The 20989-nt window shown below is 39.7% G+C and overlaps 1 protein-coding gene across 2 annotated transcripts in view; it reads left to right on the forward strand.

Annotated features, from left to right (window-relative positions):
* Nucleotides 1-20989, forward strand: part of Tmem182 (transmembrane protein 182) — a 56423-nt gene that overhangs the window by 30196 nt on the left and 5238 nt on the right. The window contains exon 4 of one of the 2 annotated variants that reach the window (XM_008840304.1): nt 7819-7956. The exons of the other annotated variant lie outside the window; for it this stretch is intronic. Coding sequence (XP_008838526.1) covers nt 7819-7956 — 138 coding nt within the window. The remainder of the gene's footprint in view (nt 1-7818; nt 7957-20989) is intronic. 2 annotated transcript variants of the gene reach the window in all.

Here is a 20989-nt window from a genome sequence, read left to right on the forward strand (position 1 = left end):
CGAAGACTTGGATGCAGACATGTCTTCTAGACATTTCCTTCTCTATGTTCATCTCAAGGCAAAAAAGATAAAAATGAAGTTTACATTAGATAATCACTAAAAGTAAATACAAAGAGACATAAAAATGCTGAAATCATTGCGGCTGCATCCTATTTTCTCTTTGTAAGTTCATTTTTATTTATTTATTATTTTTATTTTATGGGTATTTGTGTATTCCTTCCATGCATGTAGTTGCACCCATGTTATTGCAGTGCTCTCAGAGGTCAGAAGAGGGTATTGGATCCTGTGGAACTGGAGTTACAGACTGTTGTTAGCCACCATGTGGGTGTTGGGAACTGAACCTGGGTCCTCTGCAAGAGCAGCCAGTGCTCTTAGCCACTGAACATCTCTCTAGCCCTGTCACTCTTTATTCTTGCTGGATTCCCAACACCTGGTACAACAATAATATCAAAACTTCTCTCATTTCTACCCTAACTACTCAGCTATAAGGAAGTCCTCCATGAGCCCTCACTTGGGACACTATAGTAGCTTATTCTGTCATATTTCTCAGCAGTTCAATGATGCACATATGTCAACACCAATATCATTGGTAACTGACTAATGACCTTCAAGATCTTGCTGGCACTGGGAAGACACAGGCCCAACTCTTTGCAATCACATATGGGCTTCAGGACCTTTCCAGGTCCCTGGTTTTTCATCTACCAGATGGCAGCTGTGGAGGTAGAGTCCTATTCTGTTTTCCGTGCAGGTCTTTCCTCCTCCCTCGTTGGAACGACCTCGCCCCTCCCTGCCTTTTGCTTCTTGAAACTGTAGACAAACAGTAAGGCCCAGAACAGTGTTGCTCTCTCAGTGCTACTGCCATGATGTTTGTGCCTGCCTTCTTGGGGTGCACTTATCACAGTGTTAAATGGTCCCGCTTTTCCCTGCTGGAGTGAAATCATGAGGGGAAGGACATTCTGGGCCAATTTTCAATTCTGCTCTTTTAGAATGAAGTTACTAAGTAAATAGTGAAGTTAACACTGTAAGGATAATTAATATGTTCATGAAAATAAACTCTAGATTAACCATTTATGTAGCATCTTTGGTTAAACTGACCCTAAGGCCTTTTTTCTATCTTTTCACCTGTCCAAAGTACACTGGGAGTTGAATTCACCACACTACTTAAAAATCAAGAGAATCTAATTTCTATAAATAGTCATTCCCTGGCCTTTCATGGATTCAAATGGAGCTTTCATTTAATTAATCCTAATTGTGATGGTATAGGCTCCATTAAGCCTACTGACACTACAAATATCTCATATTCCAGGAGGATGGAATGCAAGTTCAACATTGTTCATATTAGACATTCAGTTACATGAGATGGACTTTTAGAAATACTAGGCATAGTTCAAAACTATAAAGACAAGGTTTCACAGTTTATATGGATTCTTTGAAAGAACAACAGAGCAAACTCAGTTCTGGACATATATGTCAGATATAATAATCTTCAATAATATAAGCTCAATAAAAATAGCCATCCTTCATATTTTTCATATGTTCATCCATATATATGATGTATACTTATAAGATTAGATATAGATATAAATGTAGATGTAGCTATCGATAAATACACCCACACTGAAAGTTTGGGGACATTATAATATGTGAATTAGAATTGAAATGGTTTCCATTGTAGGATCATGAAACTGGAAAACATATGTTAGTGCCAATTCTATTGTATTACAAGGTATGATGATTAATGATGATCATGGCATATATATTTGAAGGGTTAACTAGCTACTTTTCACAAGTTATCCCAGTTAATCTTCACTTTAAACCTATATAAAAGGTATTGTTTTTCATGCAAGAAAAGCCAGTCTATTCGAGTGGTCCCATTATAAGCATAGGAGCCTCTGCATTGTATTGGATGCACAGCCCCCATATAACTGGTTCATTTTCTGTTGAAGACCCTATGATTATCTGAGTTTTGCATTAGACAGTGACCACACTCTACCCAATTTCACATGACATTTTTATTATGATCAAGTATTTTAATATATTAAAATATTAATATTTTAATTCTGGGATTAAGATATGGTCTGCATAAAACAATGTAATATAATCAGATAAGGAAACAAGAAGTTTGAAGAAATTCTGTAACATGCTTGAAGGCATGCACTTTTCAGTTTTAGAAGCATTGGCAGAAAAAAAGCACGTCAGCAGCACTCTGGAATCTTATTTGGAACGATGATTAAATCCCCAAGCCGACAGAACCCCTAACTTGTGATGAATGGTGTATATTTTCACATGAATGTTTTATATTGTTACAGATTATTAGATCGTGCACATATATCCAGAACTGAGTTTGCTCCGTTGTTCTTTATAAGAATCCATATAGAGTATGAAACCTTGACTTTATCATTTTGGGCTATGCCTAATAACTGTAAAAGTTCAACTGAAAATTAATTCAAGATCAAGAGTGTAACAAGGCCTAAGCGTTTCCGGCAGCTCTTGCAACACTGCATTTCAGGACTCTGCTGCAGCCCTGGTTCTGAACACACATGTGCACACCTCACTGTGTATGCTGTCATGCCCTGTAATGCTAACCTGTGCTGCCTGAGACACGTCAGCTCCAGTTCAAGGATACTGCATATCATGAACAGCAATGTTTTTACTGTACATACAAAGTTTTCAGCTCGCACCGAAGGATAATGGTTTGATTATGGAAACAAAGACTTTTAACATTTTCTTCCCCTCTTTCCTCAGCATGTAATTATCAAATTAGTATGTCTTTGGATGAGATTATATGAGAAAAATAGATTTTTAAAATACCTCTTTGAGTTGTCACTGGGTTTTACAAAAATTGTAAAATAAATTTTGGTTTGTATTAGGACAAATTTTCCAACAATTTTTGAAGTGACCATAAATACACTTTGGTCATTTTAAAAATTTCACTTTTGTTTGAAGTGGTGTTTTCAACATTGACAATTGTGAAAATAACTATTGATTAACTCCAAGAAATTTTGGAGATGTTCAAATACTGCAATATCAAATATTCAGATATGAGTTAATTATTTATGCAAAACAAGCACGTCCATCTTGTTAGTATGAAATTTTGTTTTCATCTTTAATGAATGGTAAAATTATATGCGTGCTAAAGAATGTCTTTCTTATTTTTTTGAGACGGGGTCTCATGCAGCCCAGACTATGCGCTTAGACTTCTTGCATAGCTACATTTGATCTGCAACTTCTGATCCTCCTGTTTCCACCTTCCATGTGCAAGGCTTATAAGGATGCGCCATCACACCCAGTTTATGCAGTTCTGGGTATTTAACCCAATGCTTTCTACATGTTAAGCAAGCACTCCACCAACTAAGCTATAGCCTCAGGTTCCAAAGAACTGTTTAAAATAAATTTCTTAATGATTTATAATCAATGAATGTTTGATTAGTATACTTATGCAAATTTCTCAGGCTAAAAGGGGTCATAAGTGGAAACCACTTAAGGAGCCATTTGATATACCACACACTCCATACTCCACACTCCATAGCATGATCTTCCTGTAGCTCTAATGGACAGATGTGAGCATCTTTGTTACTCAGGAGAGAAAGGCTCAGAAAACTCCAACGTTGATCCAAGGTTACAAATCAAGATTGTGATGAACATATAGGACACTAATTCAAATACTTATATTTTCCTACTATATTATTCTGGCAATAGTTTTTAATAAACTATTGTTCATTAAACAGCAGTTTATTTGTGTGTATATGCCACATTGTGTGAGGGTGCCCATGGAGGCCAAAAGAGGGTGTGAGATCCCTTGGAGCTGAAGTTACAGGCAGTTGTGAGCTGCTTGATATGGGTGTTGAGACCAGAATCAAATCCTCTGGAAGAGCAGCAAGTGCTCTTAACCACTGAGCCATCTCTCCAGGCCCTGTTGTTAATATTCAAAATTTTAATATTCAAATGCATTTTAAAAAATGCTGGTCTATGATATTCATAGATACTAATCATTTTTTTCCTCCTCTTATCTTTGATGTTTCAAAGATATTCTAGGGTTGTATCCTGTTAACCTCAAGAATTTTTTCAGGTCTTTGTAAAGAACAGGTCTGCTATAACAAATTCTTCATCCCTCCTTTACAAACAACTTCATTTCATTGTTGTTTCTCTAGGATGTTGCCACTAGATGTGTGTCTCTCCTCCCAGCACTTTAAAAATGTTCTGTTTTTGATAGGGAATTTGCAGTCAATAGGGCTATTGTTCCTCTGTAGATGATGTGTTGTATTTCTCTCCCTCTGTGCTCAAGATATTATCTATGTTTTTTGTCATTTTATTTTTATGTGTCTGAGAATTTCTTTGAGCTTATAATCTTTGGAGTTTCTTGTACCTATAAATTTGTCTTTCACCACGCTTGGGGATTTATCTACTTTATGATTTTTTTTCTACATCAAAAATCTCTTGCCTCTGCTTTACGGATTCTAATGACACCGGTGTGGAAACTTGTGACGCAGTCGCAGAAGTATCTGGCACTCCATGAGTTTTTCTCAGTGTCCCCCTCACCCCCTGCTCCTTCATGTTAGAAAACTTGTATTGCTGTATCACAACTCACTCGTTCTTTCTTGGATCGTCTTCAGTCTGTTTCTGAGCCCATCTTATGGCTTTTTAAATTTTCAGATACTGTATCTTCCAATTCCAGAAGCTAAATTCAGTTTTTTTATTATAGACTCTGTTTCTCTCGTTCTATACATTTTGAGAGTATTCACTAGTTTACAGAAAATCGTTCTAATACCTGCTTGAAATCTGTCTGATAAATCACAATCTGAATTATCTTTGGCTTGGTATTTGCTGATTTACTGCTCCCTTGAGAACTGATCAGACATTCGTGGCTCTTGTATATCAAATCATTTTAAGTTGTAGTCTAGACATTCTTAAATATTATCTTGTCAGACTCTTCATAGTGCTAAAAGGCCCCTGGATAATACTGATTTGCTGTTCTAGCAGGTCAACACCTTTTTCATTTTTGTTTTCATTTCATTTTTTCACCTTTGTTTTTGTGTTGACAGTTTCAATGTCGACCCAGCATTCAAAGGCCCTAGGGTCTGATATCTGCTGTGCCCTGGGTAAGGCTGGTTCTAGGGTTCAGGAGTCCTTTAGGGTGCAGTTAAGCTCTCAAAGACTTGGTCTCACTTCCTTGGGCTTCCTCTATGCATAAGTGACTTGGGCTGAGCTTGTTGCTTGTGTGGGTTCAAACATAAAATTACAGAGTCTCTTCCATCTTTCTCCTCTGTTCAGTCTTTACCCCTTCTAGTTTCTAAGGCCTTTCCCCCCAGTTTTTCTGCATAGAATGAGTGAGTTCTGATTGAGCTGTGGCCTCTTGTACTGTGACATAGATCCATGTAATTGTGTCATGGGGCAAAAAAGAAAAAAAGAGAAAATATTTAACAAGGATTCTCCCACTGTTCAGCAACAAAGGTCGCTTTACTGGAGTCCTCCACCCAAAGGGTGGATCATCTTTAGATCCTAGGTGCTATGCCTCCAGCGGGGTGGGAGTTCAGGACACATCTGAAAATGACTAGGAAAATCAAAGGAGAAAAGAAACAAGGGAACCCCCCTCAATCCTACTTTCAAAGTCTCCGTTCCTGATCTCTAGCCAAAATGCTGCTATTAACTAATGGTTTTTCCTAGCTGGGTGTGGTGGCACATGCATTTAGTCCCAGCACTTGGGAGGCAGAGGCAGGTGGATCTCTGTGAGTTCAAGGCCAGCCTGGTCTACATAGTGAGTTCCAGGCTAGCTGGGGCTACAGGGAGACCTTGTCTCAAACAACAACAACAACAACAAAAACAAACAAACAAACACAAAAAACAAACTAATGGTTTTTCCTATTTGTTCTTTTTACAAAGTTCTAAATTTGGCTTGCCTTGAGGCATATCCAGGAAGAAAATTTAAAAAGAAAGAAAGAAAAACAAGCAACAACAAAATAAACCCAAAACTCTTCTCAGTCAACTCTCTGCTGTCTACTTCTCAGAGTCTACAAGCATCTGTCATACTTATCCAGATGTTTCTTGTGATAGAAAGGACAGTGTGGGCTTTTTACCCCAAGCACTTGGCACAGGAACTGTATGCAGATCACAACTCTAACCTGTTTGTAAATGAAATGAATGAACGTGGTTTAAAAAAAAAAAAGCGACACTCATCTATAATCAGTTGCATAAATTTTGGTAGGTCAGGGATGGCTTGCAAACTGTTAATTCTCATTTCTCTAACTTAAAAGAGGAACTAATGCAGCTGGTCCTTTATGTTCCCTGAAATTGGTTCTAAGATTTCTGTAGACACCAAAATCTGCAGATGCTCAAGTCCTTCATAAAATGCCATTGTATCTGCAGAGAACCTGCATACATGTCTTCATGTACCCTTTAAATCGTCTCTGACAAGTTGTCATACATAATAGGACATAAATGTTGTATAATTAGGTATTACACTGCATTGCTCAGGATAATGATAAGAGAAAGGCTAAATACGTTCATTACAGACACAAATTTTTTCAAATATTTTTGATGTGAGGTTGGTTAGAAGCTCAGCCATGGACCCCATGAGTTTAGAGGGACAATTCTACATGTTTCCTTCTGCCGTTCTTGACAATCTTACTGCAACTGCACACATCACATGATAGCCAAACGGAGAGCCACGGCCAAGTGCTCGGTGTTGGTAAGCAGGGGAAAAGCAGCCCTTTCCTTCCTGTCTTCAGAACCTTCTCAGTAACCACCCCACAATGCATTGCAGCTCTTCGTTCCCCCAGACTGTGACGCCCACGCTCTCACACTCCTCTTTCCTGTCCTCTGTTTCTTAAGATTACAGTTGATTGATATATTTCTCCTTTGAAGGTAGACTTGAGAAAAACAATGTTCGCTTCACAGTAACGACTCTATATTTTCTTTAAAAAATTAAAATTTGACTAACACGTTTCACTGAACTTACCCCATCTACACAAAAGAGAACTCGTTTTAGCATTTTAGCCTTAGGGAAATGATGAATTTGTTTAATAGACTGGTAATTATCCAGCTCACAAATGATCATTAGAATTCCTTTTCATTTTATTACTATAAATCACCAGACTCACAATCCATTCATCACCATCTGCATCTGTCATTTCAGCCTTGTTTGTCCTTGAGTAAGAGACTCCTGAACTTCATTCTGACACTTTTTATATATTATAAATATTAATAGAAAGCTGTATTCTTTAAGCATATCTGATATAAAATTTCAGATTTGCTTAGAAAGTATAGCTGTGCAAACTTTTCTTAATAGTGTAACTTTTATTATCTTAATGTTTTCCATGTGAGCCATAATCTAGATGAAGTGAACTTTTTGCTTAGGGGTTTGGGTAATTATTGTCAGTTTTCTAAGACTCACTATTGTACAAATATCATCTTAGCTGAAAACAAAGCTGTGTTTACAAGTCATGGGAATGTCTTTCATGGCTCTGGGCATTTAATGTGAGACACTTGCATATGACTACTTGGTAGAACTTTAGGCATTCCCTCAATCAAAATGGAAAATGTGAGCAGAAAAATGAGCTCCTGGGGTATGTTAAGAGTGTGTATGCTGCAAATGCTGAGCTTGAGGAGTTATTGAAGCTCATCAGTATGGGGAAGGCTGAGCCTGGTGGCTTGGTAAGAATTCCATTTAAGATCATTCCAGGTCCACCATTCGGGACCCACCCAACAGTGCTGTAAATGACATTAGAACAATGAGGAGCAAACTCCTGGCCTGACAGTTTGCTATGCCCAAGATTAAGTGTGGTTCTCTTTTCTTTTTTTTCTCCTCTCCTGGGTTTCCAGTTTACCGTGGTTTCTGGGCTGTCCTGATGCTCCTGGGGGTAGTGGCCGTCCTGACTGCGAGCTTTCTGATCATCTGTGCAGCCCCATTTGCCAGTCACTTCCTTTATAAAGCTGGGGGTGGCTCGTACATTGCTGCAGGTATGTACAGCACCACGACTATGATTTCTAGTCATGTTTCTCTGATGCTTTTGTTGTTTCCATTTTTAGACTAGGTCTAGATTTCAGTGTTTTACTAATAGTAATATAACACTCACATACTATAATTCTTGCATGTCAATTTTATGTCTGGCATTTTGTGGAGACGTTCCATTTTCCATGCACTAACACACTTAACCACCATGACAACCTTTGCCTGTTGAATCCCCAGTAGACACATGCAAAGACTGAGCCTATCGATTTATCCTGATAAGCAAGGGCTATCAGTCTATTAATTTTTTTTTAACTATGACATGTTCTATAACATATGAGAATATATAAGTGGAAGGCTGGTATTTGTGATGATAAAAATTCTAGAGAGGTAAATGGGCTTGAGCATGACTGACTGGCCAAACTTGCCACCATGGCTGTGCTACGTTGTGCTATCTGAGGGGTGGAACGTCTCTGTATGAGACTGCGGTTATTATAGGAAAGGAGCAGAATGAATAGCTTTGTTGTCTTTATAACCATTACGTGACAGCCCACAATGCTGTTCTTCAGAAGTCAATCAATGGTCACTTAGCAGACATATTTTAGTGCTTGACTTTGTAGAATGAAGTTGATCGTATTTTGTATTTGAGTCCTCTGCTAAAGAGTACACAATATCATTTTGAGAAGAACCTGTTTAACTGGTTATATTTATTGTCTTCTGTTTCAACCCTTTCCTTTAACTAGACATAACTGCTAAAACTCATAACAGTTTAATCTTATTGTTAGTTAGGTAGAACTTACATACCATTCAGTTTACTATTTTGAAGTATATAATTCAGTGAATTTTTTTTCAAATAATTTTTTTAGTACGTTCTTGGACTTGTACAAAGAGTATCACTATGTGATTTTAGAATATTTTATCACATTACAAAGGAAACATATCTTCACCTTTCCTACTTTCTATAAGAAACTGCTACTCTGTTTCCATGTATTTGCGTATTTTGGATATATTATGTAAATTATATTGCATGCTTTTGGCAGAGATGTGAAATTAACATCTTCCTCTGTGTTTGGACAGTACTGCTCCTGAAAGCTACTAAACTAGGTGATTGTGAGAACACTTCTTTAGGTTTGACCTTTAGTTTCCTTGATGGCACAGTTATAGTTTCTGTGTGATTTTTGCAAGAATAGAGAGAAATTAATGATGCTTGAACCAAAATACTACCGTCTTGTCCTCATTTGGGGCAGGAAAAGTCACGTGCTCAAAGACAACTGAACTTGACTATGTAGTAGCAATTTCTACCATAAAACACAATTGTTTAAAGCATTCATAACAATGACTCATCCTTCAGCATGAACAATATTGACAGAAGAATTTCAAACTCTTGCAGCTGTCTATTTTTAGTAATCGGATGTGATCAAAGTTGCACGCTATTTTATAGAAAAGGTACATGCTATTTTATGGAAAGCTGTGAAAAATGTGGACTATTTTTCTTGTCCTAGGTTTGTTAGCCAGGAAAGATTTCTCTATGCCACATTTAGCACAATGTCCCATAGCAGTCATTTGCTGAATCACATTGAATTGAACTTTTAATACTCCATTTGGTTAGATTTCATAAATTCAAAATAAAGGGATTTGAGTTCATATGTCAAGTGATCTAATATCCCATTGTTTAAAAGGCTTGTCTGACCATCAAGCACCGTAGTCTCCTATGATTGCTCTGTGCCAATGCTGTACTCTGTCAGGCACTTAGGATTAGGTGTGGCTTGGTCTCAGGGTACTGTGGCCAATTTATTAATGCCACAGACAGGACTGAACACTCATTTTTATTTGGACAGATTAATCTTGGAGAAGGGATAATCCAAATTCCAGTTGGTCATTCTGAGGTTTGTGCACGTAGAAACACTCTTTGTTTTCAGCAGAAGTGGGAATTGCATGCTTGCCAGAGGAACACTGAAGTCAGTGGGCAAAGGGTTGGTCCATGATATCTCCATGCTGTGCAGACACAGAGCAGGGCTTGGAAAGCAGCTGCAGCTACGCCCTGCCCTTGGACAGATGGTTCCTCAAGCAGGCCAGGCTATGTATTTCCTGAGGAAGGCCAGTTCTGGGTAAGATGCTTAGTGACTGTCAGGATATTATCACTCTAAGTCTAGGCTTCAGTGAGTCATCACACACTTGTCAAAACCTGGACAACTGTTGGAAAGCACTGACATTTGTTTTCACTTGCCAGAGGTCAAGGGTCAACCTCTTTTTAGACAGCAATGTGATAGAAAAACAGAGGAAGTGTTAGAATGGGTAGTCATATCAGCCTAAATATATAGGTCATGTGGAAAAAGTTATAGAGCTGAATATTATTTATCCCAGCATCAGTATATAGCGACCAGCCCAGATGTTGCTATGTCCGAGTGAGACACAGAAGTGTTTGAGAAAGAACAGAGATATGGGCTGGGTGGTCCAGACAATGGCACAGTGGAATGGGCTTCTGTGGGGTGGGGGTAGGTCACGAAAACTAGAAGCTGCTATTTCACTAGCTGGTCAGAGAAAGGCTTTCTTCCAGTCACATGGTAAATTACCTTATTGCAAGTGCCAGACCGAGCAGACTGCTAACTTTCTGTGCCAACGGTACATGAGGACAGTTTCTTACCCACATGAGGAAATAGCCAGAAGATCTGAGTCCTAGTCAAACCCCTGCTGGCCTCTTGGGTTGTCAGCATCATATAAGTCAAAGCATGGTAGCAGTCCTATTTCAGGCCCAGAGTGTTTAACAGTGGAAAGGGGTCTCTTGCCATGAGATTCAAGCTTTCAGATACTGATGGACACAAAGCTTGCTTGTATCCTACAGACACTTGTGTGCTCTGCTCCATTTTGTGACCTCAGGGTGTACTCTTCCTCTGGGACACTTGTTCCTGGGACAGGAACAGTTCATCAGGGACATGTGCAGAGCAGGCTGATATAAATTGTGTAAATCTTCTACCATGCAGGCAAACGGCTTGAAGCCCAGCCTTCCATAGCTCACCCTGGTCCCTCTAGAGCAGGAGAAATTGCAGTGAAAGTGGAATGACTTGAGTCCTGCTGAAAAATTCCACAGCACCCCAATCTGCAACAGGAAAGGACAGCTTGGGATACAGTGGGATTTGTGGCTTTTTTTCTTGTCTCTATCAAGAGATCAAGGGCAGTGTACTAACTCATGAAGAAATCATATTTATGTCTACATGTGATAAGAGCAGTCATAGTCATGGAATTACAAAAGTTGGTTTCCCCTGCGTGTGAGAAGATATATAACCGTCAGAAGTCAATGAACTTTAGTTCAGAGGTTTGGTTTCCCCTGATTGAGACTGGATATGAAGTTCACACAGAGGTGCTCTGCGCTTGCCTAGTTCCATTTGTCCTCTTCCACCAAAGTAGCAGGAGAGAAGCACATGGGGAGGCTCTGATCAGTGCAGGAGCTGACAGGAGTCCCAGAGCAGGAGGGATTAGGAGGGAACTGCTGACATCAGGAGGAGACTCATGGGTATCCAGCTGCACCTGCTGCCCAAGTGCCTGTATTATGAAAGTTCCAGGCTGTAAACAGTGCCTGTGCCTGACAGACACAGGGGACTCTGTGTGAGGAAAAGAGCCTGGAACAAATGTTTGACTACGGTAGGTTTGTAAAGGCCTCTTTCAGACACGTCTTTCTTAGCATTCAAGAAGTAGGTGTCCGGAAGAAATCAGAAACCAAACTTCCTAAGATAAGAATTTCCCCTCCAAGGCTCATTTTCTACCCAGAACCCTGCTGTGTTGGAGGCAGGTGGTGGGAAGAAAGAGCCCTTAATACATGCTATGTTTTCCTGACATGCTCCCAGCCTTGATTGGACTCTTGTAGTAGAACCAGTGCTCCAGTTGACTATCCAGTTGACTATCCACAGAGCGGCAGTTTTGAATTCCCCCAGAGCTGTGCTTTGAGTAGAATGTGAAGACCAGGACATCGATGCTTTGAGAGGTCCTGCTCTGCCCACTCCCACAGCACCTTCATTTGTAACACACGGGACTGTGTCTAAAAGGCATTTTCCAGATACTGTGCTCTTGTGATGTGGGAAAGCTTTTCTTTCTAATTGGATCTTCTACCATCCTGGGTCTGACATTTTGTATAAATGTCAAGTGCTAGAGTAAGTTAGCTTTTCCCACACAGAAAAGAGCTGTAGAGAGCTTTTGGCTTTGAAAGTATTTTAAATGTTTATAACTTTGCCCCAGTTTCTTCCATAAGAAATTGCTTCCCCTGTATTGTTTTACCTGGGTAACAGGCTCTCAGCCTCTTTCTGATGGGGCGGTCACATGACTTGTGCAATAGGACACTGGAAAGAGGGAGCCAAAACCCTCTTTTCAAACTGTTCACGAGCCAGGAACCTCTCAGGGAACGAAGGCCGCAATTTGGAAGCGGTGTAGCATCTAGACACAGTATGCTACTCCAGAAAGCTGTCCCTGTCATGCAGTCCCCACCATGCCAGGCTCCTCTGTGTCCCTGTTGGAGATATTCTGGGTCATGGTTTAGTTCCTGCCTGGGCAGATCTATGCTCAAGAAACCCACTCAATATTAACTTCAGGGGAGCATTTATGGAAAACCTTGGACTTCAAATTAACAAATGCTTTCCACAACTTCCCCTTCACCTTTGGAAAAGCAGTACTGTTTTGAGAACTACAGCTAAGACTTTTTCATTTGTGATGGTTTGAATGAAAATATCCCCCATAAGCTCCAAGTATTTGGACAATTTGTCCCCAGTTGGTGGCACTGTTTTGGGAGGTTTTAGAAGGTGTGCCTGTCCTGGAGGAAGCACGTCACCAGGGGTAGGCTTAGAGAGTTCTTAAGCCTTGCCTGATCTCCAGTTGTGTTCTTGCTTCCTGTGCCTGCTGGAAGATATGAGCTCTCTGCTTTCTGTTCCTGCTCCAGCCACCTCCAGCCACCATGCCTCCCTGCCATGATGGACTGTAATTCCCCTGGAAACTTAAGCTCAAATAAACTCTTCCTTCTATAAGTTGCTTTGGTCAGTGTTCCTATCACAGCAACAGAAAAGTAACTAATACACCATTCATTCCAAGTGCTGTATTATTATGCTGTATAATTAATCTTCATTAATTTCAAGGGGTTCAAATGTGTAAAATGACAAGATTATTGCTAGTCTTTAGATAATGTGTCTTGTCTGGAGTGAGGTTTGTTGCCATGGACAGACTGAGTTCCCACATGTCTTGTTCTCTCTAGAGGGTATGTATCATTTATATCTGTTTACTCAGGATAGTGAATTTTATTTCTTGGCAAATATCCTCTGTCATTCCACACTTCCCCCGCCCCCAAGCAGTTACTTTGCTCAGTGATAACAAGTAGAATATGGATGAGAAATATTGTACTTCTTTCTGCACAAAATTACTGTAACTTTTTTTCCTTTATACTTTTCATTTGTGGACAAGAACGGCACATTTTTCTATAGATTTGGTGAACAATCATGTTAAGAGCCTGCTCTAGAGAGAATTTTTACTTCCTGTAATGAAACAGCTGGTGAGGAGGGACCAGCGATTTGATTAGCTGGACACTTAATTAAGACAGAAAATACCCATCATATGAAAAAAACCCATAAATCTGGATTCATATGTGCTCTTTAAAATACTTGGTGATGGGCCTGTGGGTTCAATGGTGCCACCTGGTGGACAGTGCTGTTACAACACTGGAGGATACTCCCTCAGCTATGTGACCTGAGGCACCAGGTGGTGTGGATGCTTTTGCTTCCTGACTAGACAGCCCTGTCACATGTCACATGAGATTCTTTGATGTTATAGAGCACCAGAGATAACATTTACTAGCCATTAACAGAATAAACCTTAATAATAATAATAAAATAAAAATAATAACAACAACAACAATAATAATGGCTACTGCCTCTCAGGAGTAACATGCTCCCACCATGGTGCTAAGTACTTTGCCTGTCTCATTTCCAATGGTCTTTTGCTTATGGGCTGTCACATAATCTCTACTTTACCAGTGAAGATACAGATGAAGAAACACACTCAAGGTTACTTAGCAAAGTGGAAAGCTTTCCAGCCAGTAGTGGTTAGAACCCAGGCTTGTGCCTCTTCAACACATCCCAAAACTCAGTAATTGTGAGCAAATGTTTCCATAGTGGTTGAGTGGAACTCAACTCTTCAGTTTAAATCCTAATTACTTGTGGTCCATTCTTTGTTAATAACTGTTGCTCCACAGAGTTCATTGTACTGAACATACAGATGTTCAATGCTGAAAAATCATCCCATTGACTTAAGAGTCATAAATATTTGGCAAGTCTAGTGTACGTACAGGTTCCGCTGACCAGATCAAATCATGACTCCAGGGACTGAAAAGGAAGAGGCAGTTAGTGCACCGGGAAAGTGGGATGCTAGAGTGTTATGGTGGATGGTGGAAAGCAGGGAGACACAATGATTAGATCTACAAAAGCATTAGGACTGTCCCAGTAAACTGTCAAAAAATCAATGAAGTCTATGAAAATAAATGGAGGAAAGTCAAGAATGTTGGGCACAGTGTATTAGTTGTTTTAAACTTCTGAAACATGATACAGAAAAACGAGCATCGTTTTGTTCTGAGAGAAAGCAATAGCCCATTAGTGTAAAGAAGAAGCGAAAATTATTATAAAACAAAATCTAATGCATTTTAAGACATTTAACTTATTTTCCCAGGAAACAGCCTTATTTTTAATGAATGCAATATTCTTGAAATTACTGTGAACATGCACTGTACTAGAATGAGGAACTACTGTTTAGCTAACGCGTAATTGGCACATTTCCTCCCTTTCCCTTCACAGAACATACGAAAGGATAAAAATATGTTTGTTGGGGCTGAAGAGATGGCTTAGCAGTTAAGAGCACTGACTGCTCTTGCAGAGAACCTAGGTTAGATTCCCAGCACCCACATGGTGACTAACAACTGGATATAACTCCAGTTCCAGGGAATCTGACGCCCTCTTCTGGCCTTCGTGGGTATTGCATAACATAGGTGCACTTACAAACATGCAGGCAATACACTCATACACATAAAATAAAAAATAATAAAAAATATATGTGTTTGTAGGGTTTGGCAGGAGAATTGTAAGAGCAGGTCAGTTTGCATGGAACCCTTTTCCTCTGAGTGGGATGCACTGACCTTGTGGAAAACGTACAGAGGCCTCAAACACTGCAATTTTTAATGTACCTAGGAAAGTACACAATGAAACACGTGACAACTGTCTTGTAGATATTATGGCATCTTACAGTGGGAATATGTACCATGATAATGCCCTAGATGCTTGAAACAGTAAGTGAAGCAGTCCTACATGCTGCAGTTCTCCTGATACCTGGAGGATAAATCCAAAGACCCCTAGTGGATGCCCAGAACTAGATGGTACTGTGTCCTATATAGACCATAATTAAATTTATAAATTAAGTACAACAAATTAAACAATAATACTAATAGAGTAAATAATAACTATATGGTATACTAAAAGTTACTTAAAACTTATGAATGGGCCTGAGGAAATGGCTCAGTTGGTTAAGAGCACCTACTGTTCTTGCAGAATACCTGGAGTTCAGTTTGCAACGTACATGTCAGATGGCTCACAGATGCCTGTAACTCCAGGTCCAGGGGGGTTTTATACCCTCTCTGGCCTTTGTGGGCACTGAACTCACATGGCACACACACAGACACAAACATGGACTCAGATGCATGTCCACACATATAATTAAAATAAATCCTTAAAAAACGTATGAATAATTTATTTCTAAAGTTATCCATTTATTAGGTGTAGACCTCAAGTAGCTGAAACCACAGAAAGTGGATGATGGAGGAGCACTCTTGTATAATGTATCTTGCAGATAGCTCCCTGAAGTCAAATTGTGAGGCTGTCAGGAATGTCAGAGCTCAAATCATATAGTCCTAATGGCCCCAGAGGCATGTACAGCATGAAGGGACACTGATTCCTTGCCTATTGTCATGTAGCCAGTCCTGTGTTATATAGCTGTTTCTCCTTAGTTGTAAATTTTAATATTCTAAACAAAAGGGTAGAAATCCTCTTCAAATTCTGGAGGGGCATCTTCTCTTTCCAAAGGCATCCCAGAAAAATCGGTAGAAGGGTGAGTAGCATTCTGATTCCTAGGTCAGACACTAGCTCACAAGTGTCTGTTTTACCATTAAGCTTCACTATATGTCATATTTGTTTATGTGTCATTTTTATACATACCCAATCTTATTTGTTGAAAGTTTTAAAAATGAAGGAATTGCTAACAAACCATCACAAAATAACCTGCATGCCCCAGGTACCTGAGCACTATTGAAAGACTGTCAAGAGTTTTGTTTAGAAAATGAAATCTGAGGTAGATAATTAAAGCAGTGCCCCCCGCCCAAGAGCTGTGCTCTCAGTTGGGCTTAGCAGGGCAGCTACAGTGCTGGGGTTGGACAGAGGGTAGGACCATCAGAAGTTGCATTCAGGACTTGCTGAGCATCAATACAAGTCAGGGTCATTTTGTCACTTTGATATGCCATCATGCTCCACAAAAGATTTTACTGCCATTTTTTCCCCAAAACTATTTGGCCTAAGCAAATGCTATTCATCATTTCAGAACACTATGAATATTTTAAAGCATCACAAAGCAATATGTTTATAGTAGCTTCATTCATAATACCCCAAACCCAGACTTCCCCTAATGTTCACTAGGCGATGAATGGACAAATGACCTGGGGTTTACCCACACAGAGGAATACTGCCCGGCATCAAAGCCAGTACGCTGCTAACATGCAAGTATAGGGGTGAGGACTCACAATGTTTTGCTAAGGGGACTATGCCAGCAAAACTTGGAGCCGCTGTGAAGACTTCCCTGAAATGTTATTCTAAAGGCTAAACTCAGTCACAGTGAAAGATGCTTTGGCAAGGTCAGGGTGGGACCCTCCAAGGACATAAGGGACCTCTCCAAATGAGAAATACTTTCCATTTTTAATGATGTGTGTGTGTGTGCATTGGTGTTTCCTTTGTCGAAACTCATCAAATTATACATTTTAACCTTCTACATTTTGCTGAATGTAAAGTAAATATGAATTAAAAGCAGGAGAAAGAGAAACAAGAGAGGAAGGTTTTTACTTATAATATCTTCAGATATGAGATCTGAGATAATTTATGTGAATTTTTATATGAAGATGATCTGTGTATCATCTGCAAAACCACTGTGTTGTCAAGAAATGGCATTCAATACCCCTGTGAAGGTCTAAAGAAGGCATCATGGCACAGGGCCCTCATGACAAATCACTGTTTCCCTTTAAAAACTAACAGTGAATGCCTAGCTTTTGTTCTTCCTTATGGGTTTGCTGGCTAAAGAAAGGTTTCCCAAGGTACTGGAGAGATGGCTCAGAGCACTTGGAACTCTTGCAGAGGACCTGGGTTTAAGTTTCTGGCACCCATATAGCTGCTTACAGTTGTCTGTTACTCCAGTCCTATGGGCTCTGATGCCCTCTTCTGACCTCTGTGGGCTCCCATATGCACAAGGAACACATATGTAAACTCAAGCAAAACATTTATACACATAAAATAGAAATAAATAAAACCTTAGAAAAGAAAAAAGCCCCCATTACTGCTCTCTTTAGCAGCTCAGGTTCCAGATTTTTCTTTGTTTCTATTCTTAGCAGAAATCCTCAAAGCCCTCCACACAGCTCCACGTTGAGAGTCACCTGGTCTCTCTGTAGCTTCCTTGTTGTTTGGTGTTTGGGATGTGGCCAGACTAATGTGGGATACCCACCACAAGGTTCTGGTCTGAGAGTTACCCCAGCTATATGTTAGGCCTTAGTAGATATTTAGCTACTGCAGATCTCCTTTGTCCTCCCTTCCTCTAGTCCTTCCTTCCTCCCTCCTGTCTATCTTTTTTTTCTTTTTAAAAGTATTTTATTATTTTTATTCTATGCATATGAGTGTATTGCCTGTATGTGTGTAAGTACACCCATGTTGCGCAGTGCCTGCAGAAGTCAGAAGAGGGTATTGGATCCCCTAGAACTGGACTTATGGACAGTTGTTAGCTCATGTGGGTGCTGAGATCCAAACCCAGGTCCTCTGCAGTCATCGCTCTTCACTGCTGAATCATCTCTCCATCTTTCTTGGAAGTCGTTAAGTAGTTTTGGCTGGCCTGGTAGGTCAGCCAAACTTGCTCGGTAACCAAACTTGAATTTGTGGCAAGCTTCTTGCCCCAACCTCTTGAGTGCTGATTACAGACATGGTTTCTAGGTCTATTTAAATTCTCTAAAAATAACTACAGTGGCTATCCTGAGTCTGTCAGTCCCAGACTACTTCCTAGTTCTTTGGAAAGGCCCTTGCTGGATCTTGCAGGGTCTCTAAAGTATGCACATCCTCAAAGCAGAGAAAAGATCATTTTTCTTGATTCTTTCTTCGTACCTTAACTTCCTTGTTAAGACTTTTTAAAAATATTATGATCTCTAATGGACTTTTCTATGTCCATTGAAAACTGAAGTGATTTTCTAATGAATTTGTCTATCAACATGACAAAGAGACAGTCAAAGAATCACCTTGAATTTATAATTTTTCCCAAAGTAGCACATCACCACCTATGATTTAAATTAAAGCATGGAAATGTGCACACACACACACACACACACACACACACACACATAGACACACACACACACATATATATATGTATATATAGAGAGAGATCAAGTTTATCATTTCAAGTCATTCCAAAACATCTTCTTAAATTCATGTATACATAATGCAAGATGGTAATATAGAAGTTTGATAATTTACTTATCTTTATTAAAAAGAAAGTTTTCATTCCATGTCAACCCTCCCCCCAAAATGTGTTTTTTAAACCTAGTTTTATAGTATAGTAAAACAATTTTCACAATGTGCTTTCTTTTTCTATTCTTGTTTTTGTGGCACATTAAGGGTTCAGAATCTTCTTACTGGTGTGGACTTGGCTCGGGGGAGTCCACAGGATGTCTCTACACTGTGATTATTTCCACCATCAACAACTATATTCAATGTCCATTTGTGAATAAATGCTATGCCTTTGTTTTAGGGCAAAAATATTTTCAAATGAATTTTCAGCATGTTGGGGGGGGAAAAGCTTTGTGAGAGGATCCATGCAAAATGTACAGTTTTTTTAATTAAAAAAATTTTTTTAATTAAATTTTTTTTATTTTATGTGTATGCGTGTATTGCCTGCATGTAGGTAAGTGCACCCGTGTCGAGCAATGCCCACAGAGGACAGAGGAGGCTGTCAGATCCCCTGGACCTGGAGTTACGGACAGTTATTAGCTGCCATGTGGGTGCTGGGATTCGAACCCGGGTCTTCTGCAAGAACAGTTAGTGCTCTTAACCGCTGAGCCATCTCTCCAGGCCCAAAACATACATTTTTATTTGATCTAGCATGTTCATCCTAGAAGTTTGAGTGAGAGGAAAAAAACTGGGCAATATTTTAATGTCCAGAATAAGGGAACAGTTAAATAAACTAGGGCACAAAAATATAGTGGCACACCTTAAAATTACAAAAATAAAAGCCGGTATTTGGACATTGTTTTTTTACAAGTAGAAAAGCTCTCTTTTAGAAAGATACATCAACAACGTATATAGGCCATGACTCTGATGCTTATTCTCTGTGAGAGAAGAGATGGTGAACATGCCTTTCTGGATACAGCTGCCCTGCAGCTCAGTGAGCTACAGGATAGAGTGAAGAGTGCAGGGTAGGTCACAAGTGGATGGCATGCGGCTTTGTATGCAGGCAATTATACCCACAAGGTAGCTATGCGGAGGTCAGAAGAGGCTATGGGCAGTTGTTAGCTGCATGTGGGTGCTGGGATTTGAACCCGGGTCTTCTGCAAGAACAGTCAGTGTTCTTAACTGCTGAGCCATCTCTCCAGGCCCAAATGTACAGTTTTAAATGCCTCTTGTACATACTGTCCATGAGAGATTCAGTGTCCTCTCCAGCCAGTCAGCTACTTGGCCATGGTTTCATTATGACCACAAATCCTCATGGACTTTGAGGCCAGGTGTTGATTCTTCTTCCAGGGAGTTACTTCATGATTTTTTCTATTGAACCTCACAAAACAAATGTCATAAAATTTAATTGTGAATATATTTGAACTTTCAAAATGAATGACCAAGTTTCATCTTAATTTCATGAGACTGGCTTGATGCCTCAGCATATAAGAACACGGGCTGCTCTTGCAGAGGATGTGGATTCAGTTCCCAGCATCCACATGACAGCTAACAACTGTCTGTAGTTCCAGTTCCAGGGACTCTGATGCCCTCTTCTGATCTTTGGGGGCACTGCACAACACAGGTGCACTTATACGTATGCAGGCAATACACTCATACACATAAAATAAAAATAATAATTTTATTTAAAAACAAATTACTGCCCCAAAGTCAGCAATTGCTTCTAGTCTTGCTGGAGTCACTATAACAAGTGGGTTTGAAATGTAATTCATTTGCTACTCAAGCCTGTTGGTGTTTATCTTTTATAAATGAGTCTTAAGTTCCCAAGAGATAATAGAGTTCATGTAGCAATAGTGCTGTCCCAGTGGAGATACTCACCCAATATGTGGACCATGTCAAAGAGGTGACTGTTTGTTAATAGTTACAATGCCCCATTAAGGGGTGGAGCATCATTTGGTGGACACATATATTACCCTTCCCACCTCCGTACCCACATTCTTCTCAACACTCAAGGCCACAGATTTGCCACACTTCTTCATCCAAGTTATTTTATTTTGCTTCTTTAAAAGAGTAATATCTTCAGACTTACATGGACATGGCAGGTGCTTTCACCCAGAACTGCCTCCATTCTGGTTTTTGTAGCTGTCCCATTTATTTCTTTCATAGCAAAAGGGTCTAACCTTGGACCACTTATTGTGTTTACTTGTACCATGTGAGTCTCCATCAACCCCCAAAAATTTCATCATGAAGTTCATGATCCTGGCACTTTCAAATGACACAGGCTTATGGTTTTGTGGAATGTTGAATGGTTTTGTACTGAGTTTGGGATTTTTGTCTT

The sequence above is a fragment of the Nannospalax galili genome, unplaced genomic scaffold (genome assembly GCF_000622305.1).
Source record: "Nannospalax galili isolate Female #2095 unplaced genomic scaffold, S.galili_v1.0 scaffold299, whole genome shotgun sequence".
In the NCBI taxonomy this organism is placed as follows: Eukaryota; Metazoa; Chordata; class Mammalia; order Rodentia; family Spalacidae; genus Nannospalax; species Nannospalax galili.